The 18,962-nt window shown below is 40.8% G+C and overlaps 1 protein-coding gene across 6 annotated transcripts in view; it reads left to right on the top strand.

The window, feature by feature from the left end:
• The window catches only part of lrba (LPS responsive beige-like anchor protein), a 237,930-nt gene that overhangs the window by 188,209 nt on the left and 30,759 nt on the right, over positions 1 to 18,962 (top strand). For all 6 annotated transcript variants that reach the window (XM_050044707.1, XM_050044706.1, XM_050044705.1 and 3 more), the window contains exon 46: positions 210 to 362. In XM_050044707.1, coding sequence (XP_049900664.1) covers positions 210 to 362 — 153 coding nt within the window. The remainder of the gene's footprint in view (positions 1 to 209; positions 363 to 18,962) is intronic.

Here is an 18,962-nt window from a genome sequence, read left to right as displayed (position 1 = left end):
TTCAGAACTATCAATTTACTCATAACTAAGCTTAACAAAGCTATTTGGGTATAATCGTAAATGGTATCATTGTTGATGTCATCACTTTTTAGGTAGGTGGGTAGGTAGGTAGGTACTTTATTAATCCTCTTGAGGAGAAATTTCAGAAATTTGCCTGTAGTGTTGTAATTAACCAGTGAAAATGTGTCTCCGTGCCTGTATCCATGCAGGAGCTGATCCCAGAGTTCTACTACCTCCCTGAGATGTTTGTCAACGCCAACGATTACACCCTGGGAGTGATGGAGGACGGCACTGTGGTCTCTAATGTGGAGCTGCCGCCTTGGGCCAAGAGCCCAGAGGAGTTTGTGCGCATCAATCGCCTGGTAAGAAACTTGGACAGACAAAGGCGCATCAAGCACAATATATAGGCATCAGTATAAAGAGTTAAAGGTCCAGTGTGTAGGATTCAAGGGGATATATTGGCAGAAATGGAATATATTATGATAGCTATGTTTTCTTTGGTGTATCATCACCCGGAAATAAGAATGGTTGGGTTCTTGTTACCTTAGAATGAGCCGTTTATATCAACAGTGGCAGCAGGTTCACGGAGTCCGCCACATTGCACCGTCATGTTTTTATAGTAGCCCAGAACAGATAAACCAAACACTGGCTTTAGATAGGGCCACGTTTCCACATGGGCCTCTGTAGTTACCAGCCACTCCATGAGTAGCTGAACAGCGTCTGAGAAACACTATTTTTGGAGAGGAAGAGAGCTCTGCAGATAATTCAGCTCACAATAAAAACCTCCTAACAAATGAACACTGAAGGATTCCTAACTGGGAGTTCACACTTGGCACACGAGAGAAGTTTCAGATGGTTGCAATCTGCAATCCTTACCACTACATGCCACTAAATCCTTCGCACAAGAACTTTAAATTATTGTTATAGTCAAGATTATGTTTAATTTGCAATATCTACATTTGCTGATACACATTGTAAACACACATGCGTATTTCTACCTCTGTCTCATGTCACATAAACCAGACCCACTGAGGTCTCGCCCGAGGTTTCCGCCCCTCCTATTTTAGCTGGAAATGCTAATTCAAAGAGACAATGTTATTTCCTGATCGTCTCACAGTTCTTCCTGTTACCTGAGCCTCCCGCTCCTCCGACATGCCCCAGCTCTCAGATTGCTGTGTTGGCAAAGTGATCTAACATCACCTCACCCTCCGATCCCCTATCCGCCTCGCCATCTCTCTCTCTGCTCCTGCTCCGTCCACACTCATCTGGTGCACGTTTGTGTGTGTGTGTGTGTGTGTTATTGGGACTGTGTTTTTGTGTAGAGGAATGATACAGTATCCTGTTTCTGATCTCCCCTTCCCGCCCGCTCAGCCCAAAGCAGAAATATTCAGTGCATATGCATGTCGGATGTTGTCAGACTTGTTGTCATATTTTCATTGTAGATGGTCTCTCTTTTCATACACACACACACACACACACACACACACACACACACACTAGATCGTGAAGCTAAGGCAACTCTTTAGATCAGATTACTTTGCTTTGCTGTAGAAGGTCAAAAAGCACCAGATAGATTTATTATATCTGTTGTGTGTTTTGCTGGAGCTCTTTATCATTCGTACTTTAGTCCTTTAACTTCAAAAACTTGTTGACTTATTACAGAGTTTTACTGATACTCAAAGGCCACACTGTCCTTGTAAATGAAGATGTGTTGTCAGGATAAATAGGGTAAAATTAAAGAGGAAAATATAAAGAAGATATATTGCATACGTAGGTTATAATGCAGATAATTATGGCTGTATTTTTGTTGCTTTAAAAATTGTTTTTGACTTCTTTCACAGGCCACAATCCCTCTCAGTAAAATATTTGTTTGGGGTAGAAACAGATGTAGATTCGTGTGCGATGTGTGCCCACAGTAGTAATGGGTGCTGATGAGGCTGGGTGTGCTCTGTGACCTGTGTAGTCTTGTGGTGGGCTCTGTTAACCAGCCTGCTGATATGACCAGGCCCCTATCATTAATCACACACTTCTCCCTCTTTGGCTGTCACCATGGTCCAAGCCAAGGTGGATGTATCGGGGGAAGCTTGTTCTGGAGGCGGTTTGCAGTTTGGCAGTTTTGTACTCAATCGGGTAATAATGATAATTTATGCCGCTATAGAGGAAAAATACTTGAATTTTTGATAATTATCCAACAAAGAAACTTGGAGACGTGGCCGCTGTCATGCAGCGTTGAAAAAAATAGTTGATCAGTTGTTTTAAGCAATTTAAAAAATTTTCAAATGCAAAAACATGTTGTATACAGCTTCTAAAAGATAAGGATATATTGCCTTTGTCTGTGTTTTGTCATTATCTCTGCCAGGAAGATAATGTTTTGGGTTTGGTTTGTTTGTTTGCTCATCAGCAGGATTGCAGAAAAACTACTGGCCCAGTTTTAAAGAACCCAGTAAATTCTGGGGCGGATCCACAAATTATTTTTCACTTTAATTAACATTGCAAGATAGGTAATTTGGCCCTGAAGGAATAAAAGCAGTACATTTTAAAATTCAGTAAATGATAGTGAAGTTCAGTAGTGACAAAACATAGCCAGCTGTAGAAATATGATGACTCCATGTCACAGTCCACATTCACGGGTACCAGTAATCCTCTGGGGTAGCCTACACAGGTAGCTGCTCAAACTTCATGCAGTCGTTATGGAGCACTCAGAGACAGTGGCTTCATGGGAGAACTGGTACAACACCACTTCAAGTGTTACAACGCTTTTGTTCCCGCAAACTAAATGCACACACATCATGGAACTGATTATACTCTTACTGACATTCAGATGTGAACTGTCTGCAAAGAATTCCACCAGAGGTATTCATTTAAATTTGACTCAAAAAGAATCATTGTTCACATACAGTTTTTCAACAACTGCCACATTCATGAAGCCATTTCATTTTGTGTGACTTCATATGTACACGATTAAGTGTTCTCTGGTTTTAACAAATGCATAAGTATATGGAATATTTCCTGTTTAGAAACACATAATGAATGCACAGCTGAGATTTAACTGGGCAAAACATATTTTGCATAGTTCTAATAGTTTTGGAAATAAATCCAGACATATGCAGGGTGTCTGCAGATTCTTAAAAAGTCTTAAAATGTCTTAAATTCAGTTTTATATGTCATTAAATAGTCTCAAACTTGAATTTGTGAGGTCTTAACTGCTACAAACATTTTATTTAATTTCAGTTTACATCTTTTAATTTCTTTTTGTTAAGATGAGTGAAGTTTTTCTATGTAAAAGTCTTTAAAAAACTATAATACTGGCATTTTACTTCGTACTTGAACTTCGTGTTGGCAAATGTAGATCAACTTAACTCACTCTAATAACCATATTCCTACATAATACTTACCTCTGCACATGACCACATATAAACTACGTGTCTGCAATGCTTACCCGTGATGCTTAAATAGGTAAAACAAAATGATTTGTCCAAAAATGGGTCCTAAATTTGGTCAAAAGGTGTCTTGAAAGGGTCTTAAATATCATTAAATTTAACTGTCTGATACCTGTAGACACCCTGATATATAGTGGTTGCACTTGCAGATTTGCATATCATAGAAGACTATTGGCCTTAGCGGAGGTCTGCGCTCTCCAAGTGCCCTTCTAGTTTAAATACCTGTGTGTTTTGGACTATTGCTCAGACCTAATAAGTAATCTGAAAATATTGGCCTATAATGTGCATTTTTTCACATTTTTTAAGACAATTTATAGACCAAGTTAATCAATTAATCAGTTAAATTATTAACAGATTAATTGATAATGTCATAATTTGTCATTTTTCTATTGTAGCACAAATTGTTTCACCATTTATTACCATCTTACTTTGCAGTACTGTAGCTGTAATATTCCATCTTCACTGCTCTCCTGAGTAAATTGTGTTTAATATACACAAGTAGAACGTACTCACCTTTAGAATATTCCCAATTTGGCTAATATTATTATATACACTAAAAATCAGTCAAAACAGTAACACTGAGGAAACCAACTTGTTAGCATCCGTGTGTTAATGTGCCTCGTGCTCCTGCAAGCACAAAGCGGCTTTTCACTGCCAGTTTAAGTGCGGCAGCCTCATCTACCTCTGCTCCCTTGATTTCCTCTGCTCCTTTCCTTTGTGCCCAATTTAGTACTGCAGAGGCAATTTAGACTTAACCAAATGGTCCACATTCATGCACAGCTACCTGCTAGTTACTGCTTCCAGGCTGATAAAATTTCCGTCTGTGGTTTCTTTTTCTGCTGTGTGCAAATTGAGATATTGATCCAGTGTGCAGTCGAGCCGAGCAGGCAGGTGTAGGTGCACAGAAACATAACAAGCTCAGTAAAAAAAAACAGAAGGAGCTTTCTGAGGTTTCATAAGGGGACTGTAAAAATCTGCTTTCTAACCACATAGACACAGTGAGTATGTAACACTGCTGATCAATGAACCTCATATATGGGTAGTAAAGTTATTCTCAGATTGATCCATTGCTGCAAGATGTTGGCTTCAGACGTTAATATATTTTTCATGTTGTGTTAATTTTTTCATGCAAAAACCAGCATTTAGATTATGTCTTATGGAGACTCTGATCAGTTAACATTACAGTGTCAGCACTGGGTGTATTGGATCTATAAGGGAACCAGTCGTACAGTACTACAAACCATATACACTCAGAATCAGAGAGGCAGAGTGCAAGAGGTTGGACAGGAAGAATAAAGGAAAAATTGGGCCGTGGACGAGGCAAAGGGAGGGATGTGTGGGTGGACAGGTCTCTGGTCATGACAGATAGCTGGCATTAGAGGGTGTCAGCTGGCAACTGTGGTACTGTTGGGAGAGAGATGAGCATGGTGGAGAAGAGAGAGGAAGACTGAAGGAGTTAATGGGCTGTTTGGCTCTCTTTAGCTTGTCTGCTGCTAATGGCCTCGCAACACAAGGATAGACAGCAGGAGAGAACACGCAAACACACGCAAATGCACACACGCGTGCAAACACACACATGCCTGCTGTCTCCACTCTGGTTATGAGCCCTAGATGATTAACAGCTAATTAGGGCCCAATCTGGAAAGGCCATTAAAAGCCTCTCACAGTAAAGGATTGTGCTGCTGTGCAAAACGGCAGCTTGTTTTTGTTGTTGTGAGTGAGAGTTGCATGGTTGGTAATGAAAAAAAAAAGAAACATCCAGCAGAAGATAGATATAAACATTACATCAAACTGCAGCCTGGTTTATATTGCTCTGGTGTTGGAAGTGTCATAGTCCATCACTAATGTTTAGTAAAAAGTGTGTTGCATGGCAACAGATTAACTGTGAGTGTGTGCCTACGCAAATTGTTGTTTAACCTCTGGCTTACACAACACTGAAGGCTCCAGCTCAGTTGAAAACCATAGCTTTGATGTGTTTTGGACTGGTTGGATTTTAGACAGACTTACTGGAGACAAAGCACCTTCGCTACACTGAAGTGCCTACAGTGTACTCAAACGCTTGCTTGTAAAGGCACACTCCCTTTTTCTTGACCCATCACAAACCCACACACACGCACGCACGCAGAGACAGCGGGTCTTGAGGCGGCATGCCACAGAGATCAGGGGCTGCTTGTTGTTTTTACCAGGAGGTCGAAGAAGAGGTTAAGAACTTGATCCCTCCTCCACCAGATAACTACATGTCTCTGGGCACTGTCAGCCTCTCTGACATTCCACTATATATGACCACATCTCATGTCTCAGGTCTGCTAACCATTAGTGCGATAGCAGGTGATCGTGTGTATATGCCTGTGCAAGTTTGTGGGCACATATCAATGTTTACCTGTGCTGTCATGTGTCCAGGCTTCACTGGAGCTACAGATATGGAGCAGCCCAGACCACAGGCTGTTATAGTAGCCATCTTCTACTGTGAGTAGTCTGAAAGAAGTCTAAGTGAGGATTTCTGGGGCCGTGATTTACACATTAAAGCAGCAAGAAGTCCTGGCAAGGAGGTCCTGGCCAAGACAGCAGCATAAAGATTTTCACATATAAGAAAAAGCGGTCAAATATTCCTTAATCCTGTTTTTAAATCTCCCATGCTAATAATATAATCTACTTTAAGGTTACTCTGTCACTCACACCAAGATGAGGGAGCAAAAACTTTAAAACTACTTTCACCAAGGCAGTGTGGGTTTGAGGAATGACGTACATAAGTTGATGTTTGACCAAAGGTTGCAGCTACTAATAGTTTTAAGAGTCAGTAGAGAATATAAATGAGAAGGCAGTTTATGTAATATGACCTTATAAAGAAAGTTTACTAGTGTTTCATTCTACAGTTGTATAAGAAGACATCTTTTTCATACAAACTGCACTGCTGTGTGCAGAAACCCGAGTTGGAGACGAAATGCATACTAATCTGTTATTTAGTAGGTTTAAACAGTATGTGAGATTTTTTAGTATGTCCGAAATGCTAATATGAAACCAGTAGAACCTGATCATACTGTTAACAGTGAATTATTACACACCAGCATAAATATCCCACAATGCAGTGCAGTAATGACGACAACATTCATAACAGACCATGACGGACAGCAACATAGTAGCTCTGTAATGTCGGCAAGGCTTCAATTAATGTGTAAGCAGAACATTTCATTTTGCCAGGCGTCATATATTTTTCAAGTTTTGAATCATCATGCATGCTGTCAGGTTTTGCAGGTATTGGCAGTACAACTAAGATTGGCATAGTTTACCATGGTTTCGCATCTCCAAATGGCAAGGAAGCTCTCAGGAAGTGATGTGATTATTACGAAGGCTGTCTCTTTTGGGCTTTGAAACTTCAGTAATAAATTACCTGCAAATATTTGAAGCGTCAACAGTAATCACTCCTATTCATATAAGCTAATCAACCACCCGAACCCAACCCAACTGTAGTAGGGCAGAAGGAAGACTGTAGCGTGCAATATTTGTTATTAATTACTCGTGTTGCCGGTTTGACCACATCACCAGATGCAAAGCAAGCACTTTATGACACTTTTCAGCTGCGGATAACAGTCCACGTTTTGTCTCACCTTTTCCTTTGCCACGTTGGAAAGCCAAATTAATTGCTTGAAGCGGGGGTCAATGACTGCACTGAGGACACTGGCCTCATTCATGCCTGACACTTGCCACCTCCTTTCAATTTCCACCACCAAGAAACACTCAAAAACTGAGTTGGACGTTGAATACCATGGCAATGATTGAAGGTTTGAAGCAATCAGGTCAGCCCTATTAATTACAGCGCAGTGCATCCAAAAAGTTACATGCTACTGTTTATTCACACAAAAGTGTTGAATGATGGTACACATAGAAGGTATGTAGAGGATTTTTAGATGCAGTTATGGTTCTGGATCATTGTGTGACCAGTATGGTTGCTAATAGTCATGATGGTTCTCCAGATTTTATGCATCTTTATCCAAGACACTGATTTGTCCGTTAATAAGTGCCAACGAAGACTGCCCATTTTTCTTTTCTGTGAAAGTTGAGAGTGCAATCACCATCCAACCCATCTGAACTCTACGGGGCCCATTTGCTGCTCTATAGTTCACATGTTTGGTTCCCTTCAGTCATCTGCGCTCTTGTAGTGCTGCTGACAGACCTGGAAACCACACACAGGGGAGAGACGGGCAGCGCATTACTTTCAGCCTTTTTCCCCTTTATAAAGCATCGGCTCACTCAAAGCAGTGACAGAGACATCACTTAAACTGCCCTCACAGAACGAGTGAGAGACTTTGCTCTTGTTGAATGGGCAAAGCCGATTGAGTGATGGGTCAGAAGTTGATACTGAGGGGGTTTACCACAGGTCACCACCACATGTGGTAAACCTTCACTGTAAGTACCCAACATGTCTCTGCTCTGTGGATGTTAGACACCAAAGTTGTGTGATTCTTTAAAAGTAAATGATGTTATCATTATGCTTAAAGTGTTTTATCTTACCTTGATGACAAATTGGAGTTTGAGGTTTGCCCAAATCCAGTCTTTATCTATCATTTCAACTGTGGCTGCATCTTTACTATTTTTCCATTGTAAAAATCTTAGGACCCCTATGACATTATGTACAAATGTGAGCCCATTCCACAAAACAATGATTTGGCAATCAGTCCGTAACTTTTGTGACTGATTCAGAACTTCATTATGGAGCTACAAAACCATTTCAGCTAAACATACTGTGCATTTTATAATGCACATGCATAGTTTCTTACTCTTACGTCTCATGCCCTGATTTCAAGTAATAACTCTATTAAATCTAATATTTGATGTTGACATTCAGTCAGCATTGAAACAAATGACTCATTGAATAAACAATGACTCAAGCAGTCCCTGTAATGTGAAACGCTTATCCCTAGTGATCCTGGTAAGAAAAAAATCCCAGCTTTATCATTCTAAGCAGCTCTCAGTGACTTTCTGCACATTGTTTTTGCATAATGATTACATTTTTAAATCCCAGTAGTGATCAGACATTTCCTGATATTGGACAGAACTGTCAACTTGTTACACTTGGATTACATCTTCAGTCTTAAATTACAGCCACTCTTACCGATTTCCACTGGGGAAGGGCATTCTGTTTTCCCAAACCAGTCACTAGAGACCAGTGCACCCGCCTTAATCTTACATCATTTAAGTCTACACTGATGAGTAGCCTTGCCAACATACTGGTATTGCTAAGGCTTTAAGAGTGGAGGGGAGCAAATTAGAAACAAACTACATTCCTCAATAGCATTCATTCATTTTTTTCCGTAACCACTTATCCTGTTAAGGGTTGCGAGGGTGCTGGAGCCTATACCAGCTGACACTGGGCAAGAGGCAGGGTACATCCTGGACAGGTCACCAGACTATCGCAGGGCTGACACATAGAGACAGACAACCATTCACTCTCACATTCACACCTACGGACAATTTAGAGTCACCAACTAACCTGCATGTCTTTGGACTGTGGGAGGAAGCCGGAGCACCCGCTGAACCAGGAACCCTCTGAACCACCGTGCCTCCTCAATAGCAGTGTCTATTGTTACTACTTATTATTACTACTCATTGGCTCCAGCGCAGTGCTTGACAACATCTTGACAATGGCATCAGCCCCGCTCATGAGGCTGATCGGCTCGTCCCCCTGCTGAGCGCATTGGATCGTTTTTTATTTCAATCGAGAAACTTGCTGTCTCATGTTATGATGCCAGACGAATCGGTCAACTCAGTGGGGTGGACAGATTCACAGATCTGGACCCAGGCAATGTCGGACACCCCCATCTTTAAATTGTAAAATTGTGGGCAGCCATTTCTAGTAGTCACAGTAACACAAGCTGCTATTCAAAACCCCTATGGATGTTAGATATTTAAAAAGTTTCTCAGGACTTTGCAGATCAAACTGGTATAAATAGCAAGTGAATACTGGACTTGCATTTGACAGGAAGCAAAACAAAAAAATACATCGTGAGATCCATGCTGCCTGTAGTATATATGGACTGTGTGTTGTGTTTGTGGTGTAGCTACAGCTTCAAACTTAAAACAGAAGTTCTCTCTGAATTCACTCTGCTAATCTTCACTTTGAACTATGATGGCGAGCCTCACACTTGATCTTACAGCTGTTAATGTGGTCACCCCACAGTCATCTTGCCCGCAGAGGTAAACATCTACATGACTGCTCAGCGCTAACAGACGAGTGCCATATTAATATGAGCCAAATCACCTTTACCCCCCAAACTCCATGCACTCACACTATCAGCGTCTTTGAAGGCCACTTTCTGAAGTTTGTCACTTTTATATGCTGACAGCCGTTCACACTTACAGAAGCTATGTCATCATGGCAGACAAGTCCATTATCTGACCAGTTTGTGATCAAGCAAGGGGAAAGGAGGTGTTTTGGGTGCTATTTGCTTTCCGATAAGATACTTTATAAAAGTGATTATTTTGACAAATATTGTGTGCAGAATAGTGTCATGAAGAATTGTCCAGTGTACAAAATCTGAGGGAGCACAGAAAACAAAAGTGTGTCCCACTTTTTTTCCCCACAAGACACATAGCCAGACATGATAGCTCCCCAGCTTAGACCACCAGCTACACAAAGTCAAAGATCATGGTTGTTTACATTCACCTCTCATCCGCACCGCACTCTCTGATCAGACAGCCGCTGGGACGCACATAATGCCGTTCCCACCAGCCTCCCCATCTTATCCTCACAGGAACCCCACGGGAATTCATGTGTGAGCTGAGGTAAACCACTGCAGGGGCCAGTCACTAACCACTAAGATATACTTACGCACTTGTGAATGACTGAGTGAGTGAAAATCTTACCGTCGTCTAGCCCAGTACGGCCTCGTGTAATAGAACACAGTTTACCATGTTAGCCTAGCGCTAATCTATTCCCCTGGTGTCTCCTCTGAAAGCCTTGTTTTTGGATGGGAACGAGCACGTGGGGTAGACGGGGGTTATCTGGCTAATGTCAGGCAGCGCTCACTGTAGGGGTATTGTCATGCATAAGGGCAGACATGTTTACTGTGTGCTCAGTGTTTTACGAGCTGTCCCCCCTCGTCTTCTCTGCCTCCCCTCCTTCCCCATCCGTCTCCCCCTCCTCTCCTTCATCCTCCTCTTCAATGACGTAATGGAGGAGGCCGATGAGAGCCTGAGAAATGGGATGATCTACTGCTGCTGACATACTCACTCACTAATGTTGTCCTTCTCCCTTTTCCTGCACTCCTCCACGCTCTCATTTCACTCCTGCTAAAATCTACTGAGGTGCTATTTTTTTGCTGTATTACTCTGTTTTCCCACTCCAGCACTTTATCTCTCTCTGCCTCTCAAATCCCTGGAAATCTCTGTGTCGTCATCTTTGCTATATTTAAACAGTTGTTTAAATTGTCTGCCCTCTGCCCCGTCCCAAGCTAATGTGTTTAGTCAAGATTTAAGAGCAACGGTTATTTTGTATATGTTTTTTGTAAGCAAGAACGTAAACACACAATGTATATATAACCTTTTATCAAGACGATAAGAGCTTAGCAACATGGTAGAAATCATTATCACAGTATTTGCTAGGATTTTATATGACATTAATGTATGTCAGAATATTACATATGTATGCAAAACCTAAAAAATAATCTAATGGGAAAGCAATAAAACAGCTTCCACTCATAGATTGTATAAAAGTAATGGATGTAGTGGTTTGTGGGCTCCCGTTTTGAAGCCTTGAGTTTGTCATTTTGGCAGTTGCTGTCTTTGATTTTTTTTGAGCCAGGGGTGACTAAAATTTGACGAGAGGGTGGAGCTGTGGAGGAGCAAGGGGTAGCAAGCGAGTGATGACCCATAGACTGTGGTAATGCCTCACAGACAACCTGTCACTCAAAGCGGCCCTGCCCTTAATTATGCATAACTTTATATATAAAAATCCACCCTCGCACAGCTGGCATGAATGAGGAAATTAGCTTCAGAGACTAAAATCATTTTTTGTACCAGGCTGTAAACATGTTTATTTGTGCTGTAAAGTTGGCCATTTCAACTTTGTGGTCTGTAGGGATTGACTCACATGTGGAGCCAGCCTCAATTGGTCATTTGAGTTTTTGGCACTTTGCGTTGGCTTCATTTTTCAGCCCTGGAGGTTGCCACTTTCACTAAGCATCAGTTGCTTAAAATGCTTAAAACAAGAAATTTCTAAACTAATTTTATCAGCTTTTAGTTAAAGCTTGTTTAGAATATTAATTTGGACAATGTAAATTTGTACAACAAGATGAGGAGATCACAATATGATTCAGAAAGTTGATAAATAATGATACTGAGTTATCGCCAGCCATACAAGAGATCATACTAATAAGAGCAGTATTCTGTGTACTAGTTTAAGCCTGTATTTGTATTCAATTCTATGGCTTCAACTGAGAATTATTTACATCACTGATACATTTAATAAATGTCTTAATTGATTGTTGTATATAAAACATCGGTGGAAAATTTCCATCATAGTATCCAAGAGTACCAAAAAAAAATTAATTCACTGGAATGTAAGACCAAGAAAAGCAGCAAACTGCAACCATCAAATCTTTGGTGCTTGTTGCTTCTTGTTGCCCTTTAAAAGTCAGATCTACTTTTCCTTTTCTCCCATGCACACTCACACACACACACACACTGAGAAACACACACTAACAAGCTGCAGCTCCACAACAACCTTAAAACCTCTCCTTGAAGGGTAACTACACTCAAGCTGATCAGTTAAGTCATTCATCCTAATCATCTCCACTCTGTGCTGAGAGGCCTCTACACCTTAAGACAGGCGGAGAGTCTGTCCATTCCTGGAGCACACTTTATAATCATGTGAGACAACAATGCTCCTCTCAACAGCTATCCAAATATCCCCTCCTTCAGCAACGCTCCACAGCCTTCCTCAGTGGCCCTGTGTTTAATCAGCGCTGACTGTTGACTTAGCTTTTGCTCACTTCATCCTATTGTGGATGTGTCTTATGGCACCGGTGATGTATTTGCAAGCTTGTTAGCCTCCCTGTATGGAGGCGGACAGATGGTTAGATTCTCTGCAGGTGCTTGTTAGCTGTTGTTGAGGTGATAGTAGACGGTTGTGAAATAGCACTGTACTCCTTGTAGTTGTTTCCTCTTGAATTTTGGTAGTCGAAATATTTTTTGGAAAGAAAAATAAAAATATACTTTAAGACAGAAATTGTTTTAACTTTCTGTAACCGCTTTTATACATTATCATTATGCTGTATCATATTGTTTGTCATTATTGTCATTGTTAAGCTTTAACCAAAAACTTTAAAGAGAAGACAACAACCACAGCATTACTGCCTTCTGAGTTTGAGTCAGCACCATATGCTTCATCCATTTACTTCTCAATCAGTATTGTTTACTCTATTGTCTGTGCTGTAAATTGGACCACTTTCGCAGTCTACACTACGCCATTTGTCTGACTAAGACCAAATCCACCATGACATGTTTGTTTTGGGGAGATACTTTCCCAATCACTGCTCATTCTGCTTCTTTTCACCCCATAACATGATATTCTTGCTTTTCAAGTGGGTGAGGGATAATAAGAGGGACGGGAGGAGTGAGTGGGAGAGAGCGTTGGGGTTAGAGTTTCAGGTTCCACTTGCCAGCGAGTGCCTCCGTTGACCCATAGCCAGAACTCTCACAGTTGTGACCTATCTAATTAGTAGAGCAGGAAGGAGGGGGGAACTGAAGTAACACACAGAGCCCATCTGGGGTTTTCTTGGTGTGTGTGAATATGGGAATAAAGGAAATGGTTTGTTAGCTGTGCGGCTGCTCCAAGGCTCTCATTCCTTACGTCACCCGTTGCTTTTTTCTCTTCTTTCCTCTTCCATGTTGGGGGGCCCCCTCTCCCCTGGCTGGCAACAGGCTTCCTCTGCCTGCTTCAAAATGACAATCGGCTTCTCATTTACAGCGAGCTAATAAGCCCTTTAATCAGAGTGCTTGTCAACCTCAGGGCAAGGCAACTCCAGAGGAGTTGATCCAAAGGATCAGATGACTGGAAGAAAGAGCAGGAGGGAAAAAAAGGGAGTAGTGCGCCGAGTGAGAGAGTAAGTAGAAGGGAAAATGAAAGGGGGCTGTTGAACTTGGAGGAAGAAAAGAGAACTGAAACAAGAGATAATAAACTTGTATTTAAAAAAAAAGAAGAATAGACTGGCTTCCACTGAGGATGACGATGATGTTTGGTGTTGATTTGATAAAACACACAATGAGAATACAATATGACTCAAGACAGCGCCATTTTTTTCATGTGAAAAAGCGTGATATTTCGTCACACACACTGAATGTGGTTTTCCGGATGTTTTGATCAGCTCGTTCTTAAACAGTCGTTTTAGTATATACAGACCTGACAAGTGTTTGCTTTATTCATCCGTAATCGATACAAAAGAAAACAGTCTGCCGCTGACAACACTCTGCATGCAACATGTGCATTCAATTACGTGCCCACACCACGCACTACCATGCGCACGCGCTCTTGCGCGTACACTCGCATCACCGTTGGCATGCAAATGAGCGGATTGATTTGTTAAGTGACATTTTAACATCCTTACAGACAGCTCTCCATAAGTCCTTAAAAGGGTTTTTTAGGGCCAATGAGGGAAGGAGGAGAGCATTCAGTGTCACCTCGTTAAAGCTGAAGTGAAATCCAGCTCAATCCAGACCATAAAGCTAACCACAAACCACAGCGAGGCACAGAAACTTCACTGATGGGCCCGATGCAAGTCCTGCAGACCTGCGGCACGGACAGACACTTTTACTTTCGAGCAAAGAACTCACTAAAAGACGTCCAAAGTGAGGTACAAAGGAAAAGATATAAAAAATAAATCGCAGCCACTTGCAGGCATAAAAAACATTTCAAGGTGAGGCTTGTGTAAAGTAGCTGCTGACTCGAGATCAGACGTTCTCAGTTTTTCTCCTCAGGACTCCTCAGTAATCCTGGTTTAATGTCCACCAGCTGGTTAATTGCAATCACTTGGTGTCTCCAGGTCTGATGTCTCAAATAAGAATAGCATGTCTTTAAGTCCTCGGTCGAGAGTCTATCTCCCTCTAAAGAGTAACACATTGACAGACACATAGTCAAACTGTCATTCTTTCACTGTTTTTGTGGGGAGGTTTTAAGCTTTTAAATTCACACTCCAGCTACAGATGTTTCAGAAAGGAAGGAATTAAAGTAATCTGAGACCTGCACACAGAGAAGTGAAAATGTTAATTATCAGAGCCCTGCGAACTGTCAGGCAGGCAAAGTAAGCATTAAATTCAAGAGGAGAATTAGAGATATCCATTTGAATGCTTTGACGTACAAAAAATACACACATAGGAGAATATTCCAAATCGTTGTTGCCACTGGAAACAAGTCACAGCACACAACAAAGGGGACCCCCCTATGCTTCAAAGGTGTACTTTGTCAAAACCATAACAATAGAAATGTGGGATTCCAGTGACTTCTACCCCCTATCAGCATTTACATAAAGGCATGCTAAATTATTCATTAATTATCAGAGAGTCCCCCGTGGATGGGGATGACACACACACTGGCTGCTAATTGGCCCATCAATAATCCTGCCTGGTTCTCTTGAAGTGGCACCAGATCCCACCTCAGGAATCTGCTATCTACCCCAACCTTCTGCCACGCTATTTCCACAGTGTGGCACCACAGAAGGAGACATCTCCACACCTGCTCACACAGAACATTGTTGATGGGTTGTCGGTACACGCCTGATTTCTGTAGTTTACTCTCTGCTTGTCCATCAAGTAGCATGAATCCTTCACATCTTTGACATCTTTGATTTGATCACTACACTCACATGTGTATGATTGAAATTGTATCAGTATGATATTGTGTGCATTTGCGTGCATAAGTATAGAATGGAATTGTGAACTAATAAACAGGATAAGGCCACAGTCACACAGCGAATGCATGCGAGTGACTATCGTTTGCTGAGGCGATATTTGTGCTTAATGTGAGCAAAGCCTTATGTGACACAAATGGAGAGCTAGCTGCTAGCAAATATTAGCTAGCTTGCTTATAAATACCAAGAAATATGTATGTTATTGGTACATTTTCCATTTCCTTATGTTACATGCCTGATGCAACTTCCTGCCAGCCAGACAGCACCCCACATGTGGGGCAATTTGTATTTTAAAGGCATACTGATATTTCTTTGCTATTCATGGTTGAGGCTGCACTGAATGGAAGTAAACAGGAGGCAAATATTAAGCAGTGTTAATTTTGCTCATGGGTGAGCGTACTCTAAGGCTGGTGATATTCTATATTAAATAACCATGACAAGAGAAAAGCCAATAGTTTTCTACTCTGTCTCTCAATTTTTTGTTTGGTGGCACTCAGCCCACATCTCATTTGTTTCTTCTAAAGATTTAAATCTTCTAAAACTGGTCACAAATATATGATTTCATTCAAATGTAAATGGTGCATTTGTTGGGTATTAGTTTGACTGCAGTTGAGCCAGTGAGGATGGTGACTCATAATAAACTACAATATCCATGTTCAGGATAATGACAGAATATGTCACCTACTGCAACAGTGTAGCTCGTTGATTTTTTTAATCACTTTTGGACAAAAATGGAGATTTATGGCACAGTATTTGTCGGACCAATTTGTTGTTGGTGTCTATTATTTCATGGGATTTGTTGACAATATGTAGGAATATAACCAGATTCATTCTTCTAACAGTATTTAGGCAGACTTGAAATGTTTGCTGTGTGAATGTATTGTTGAAGAGTGTGCTGCAAATGTGAAACCCCAACTTTAGTCAAAGTCAATCATAGTAATGATTATTCTGGTCAATATTTAGATCAGGATTATTTAACATGATTATTCATTGACTTTGGAATAATCATCTAATAATTTCATTAAAAAAACAACAACATCTTTTTAACAGTGGATTTTTTTAACTTTAAATACAAATCAAGTGAAAAACAAAACAAAAAATGAGATGAGAGAAACAAAGCAAAGAAATATGCAAATATAAACACCGCAGGAGTGGGGAGAGGGAGACCGTGGACCGGAGTCGTGGACTGTAATTACTCTTAGCAGTATGCACTGGGATGAAATACAATATAATAAGTGAATATTTTTCTCGCTTTTTCCCTGATGGCCTAATATTTTGTTAAATTTGTAGCTTGTCGCTTTTTAGAAATAAAGTCACTGAGAGTCTAAAAGTAGCTAAACCTTGTCTGTAAGTTGCCAAGTTGGCAGGACTGAGCGCACCGCTGTAAAGGAAAGTGGTGCCTTGGATTTATAACACAAGACAAAACAAGACCATCATTACAAAACAGAATGCAGCACAATAATCGTTTTATCTCGATTGTCTTGTTTCCATAATTGTTAGGAGCCAAAGTCATAATTAAAAAGTAAGGTTTGGTTAATAGCCAGCCCCTAGAATATAGCTCTCTTCTCACTAAAAAACCCCAACCTGATTGTTGTCTGAGTGGTGAGATAACACTGTGCACTTTTTTGAAAGAGCTTTGAAAAACTATGATCAAGGCAGTTTACTCTGTCCCCACAGGCAGAGGCAGATATTCTTTGAATCTCAGAGATCCGCTGAGGTTAAATTCCTACACTCAGACTTCAGTCACAGAGTGCTGGTGAGCCTTTTGTCAGACAGACGGTGACAGACCAAACAAATACAATAAAACACAGCTATACACTGACAATGCGTACACAGCTCACACACACACACACACTCATCTGCACACTCCATCTCTCTCCCTCTCCAAATGGTACATGCGAGTGATTTCCATAAAGGCGGGCCTCTTGAGAGGGAGCTGCAATAACATGGCTGCTCTTTGTTTCTCCATGCTGATTGACAGTAGATTGCAGTGCACATTAAATGCCCATCAGGCCCAGCTTTAGTTTTAGAAACAGGGGAGCAGGGCCTGTCAAAGGTCAATCCTAGCGCATAATGAACTGATCTCTCTCTCACTCACACCCACACACACACAACTGAACCCCACTCTGCCTGCTATTAAACTGAGTTTGAATAAAGCTGGTCTCACTGGCTTATAATGCAACATGAATAAAAGGGATTGCCTTATGACACAAGCCTTTAAAGGCACTTAACACTGTGAATATGCTGATGCCAGAGGGACAGATAGACATTAGGTCTAGACTGTCTCAGACTCTAGGGGTGTTCTGTTTTATCTTAATGCTAAATGTTAGCTTGATTTTGTTTTAGCATTACCCTATAGTTCAGGCTGTAACAGAAAATGATGTCATGTGAGTCACACAGAGGGCAAAGGAATAGACAGATCTCTCTCCATCTGCTAATTTTGTCAACTCTACAGCTCTCAGAGCAGCGATTGCATCTAAATGGGGCATTGTCCAAAATACCAATGTCTGCAATAACCATAAACATATAGTGTACACAGATCAGTTCTACAGCTATGATATAAAAAAGGTATGAACCAGACTCATGGTTCCCATACAGTTTCATGGACAAAATAGAGCTTTTCAAAGACCCAAAATAAAATGTATAAGACTGTTCACAATGTATTAAACAATCATTGCTCATCTCACAAATGCCGTCCAATTTTAAAGTAGTACTGCATCGGTATGGAAACTTTGGGATTCATGAACCTACATGTTAAATCACACTCTTATAACATTATTTCTTTAATTATATTTATTCTTATTCAGACATATGAGATTCAAACTCTATACAAACACAACCCCAGCTAGCTGACCTAAATGAACGGAGAGATAGGACGTGGGAGAAAATCAAGAGACATACCTGAGGGTCAAAACATTGTCTCACATCGGCACATATGTGAGCTACATCACGTCATCATCGGCATAAAATAAATTTGTGGTTATGCTACATTACATGGAAGGTTAGTAACAAGAAATTTTAACACACAAAAAAATTCCATGACTTTTCCAAAACTTTCAAGAATTTTACTAATTCCATGATGTTCCCAGACCTGGAAAATGAGGTTGTGTATTTCCATGGCTTTTCCAGGTTTTCCATGACCGTGGGCACCCTGCAGGCAGCCCTGTTACAGTAGACTTTTACATTCGATTTTTTCAATACCAGTGCCAATGAAATACCCAACTGTCTTAATCGTTACCAAAGCAACTTTCTGTAATTTCTTACTTTGAGAGAAATTAACGTGTTTTGTTCCAAACCCTCTTAAATGTTAAACACAAGCAAGCAAACAAGACCTTTGCCTGAATAAGAATATCTAAAGCTGGCAAAATCCAGATTTATTTTAAGAACCGTCTCATCAAAGAATAAGTAAACAGGATTTGCAGTTCGACCAGATATTCAATCTCAGCTTTTGGAGTTTGATTTTTGATAGACAGTGCTACGAAGTAATTCTTGCCCACTGACTCTGAACCACAAATTTACTAAGCAGTGATGCTATAATGATACTTCATCGATCACGCCTTGAACTGATTCAGGGTTTTACACTCAAGCTAATGAATCTGGAAACCAGTCTAATTATTGCAAT

This window comes from Epinephelus moara, chromosome 5 (genome assembly GCF_006386435.1).
Source record: "Epinephelus moara isolate mb chromosome 5, YSFRI_EMoa_1.0, whole genome shotgun sequence".
NCBI classification, from domain to species: Eukaryota; Metazoa; Chordata; class Actinopteri; order Perciformes; family Serranidae; genus Epinephelus; species Epinephelus moara.
This window is presented reverse-complemented; position numbering and strand designations above follow the sequence as displayed.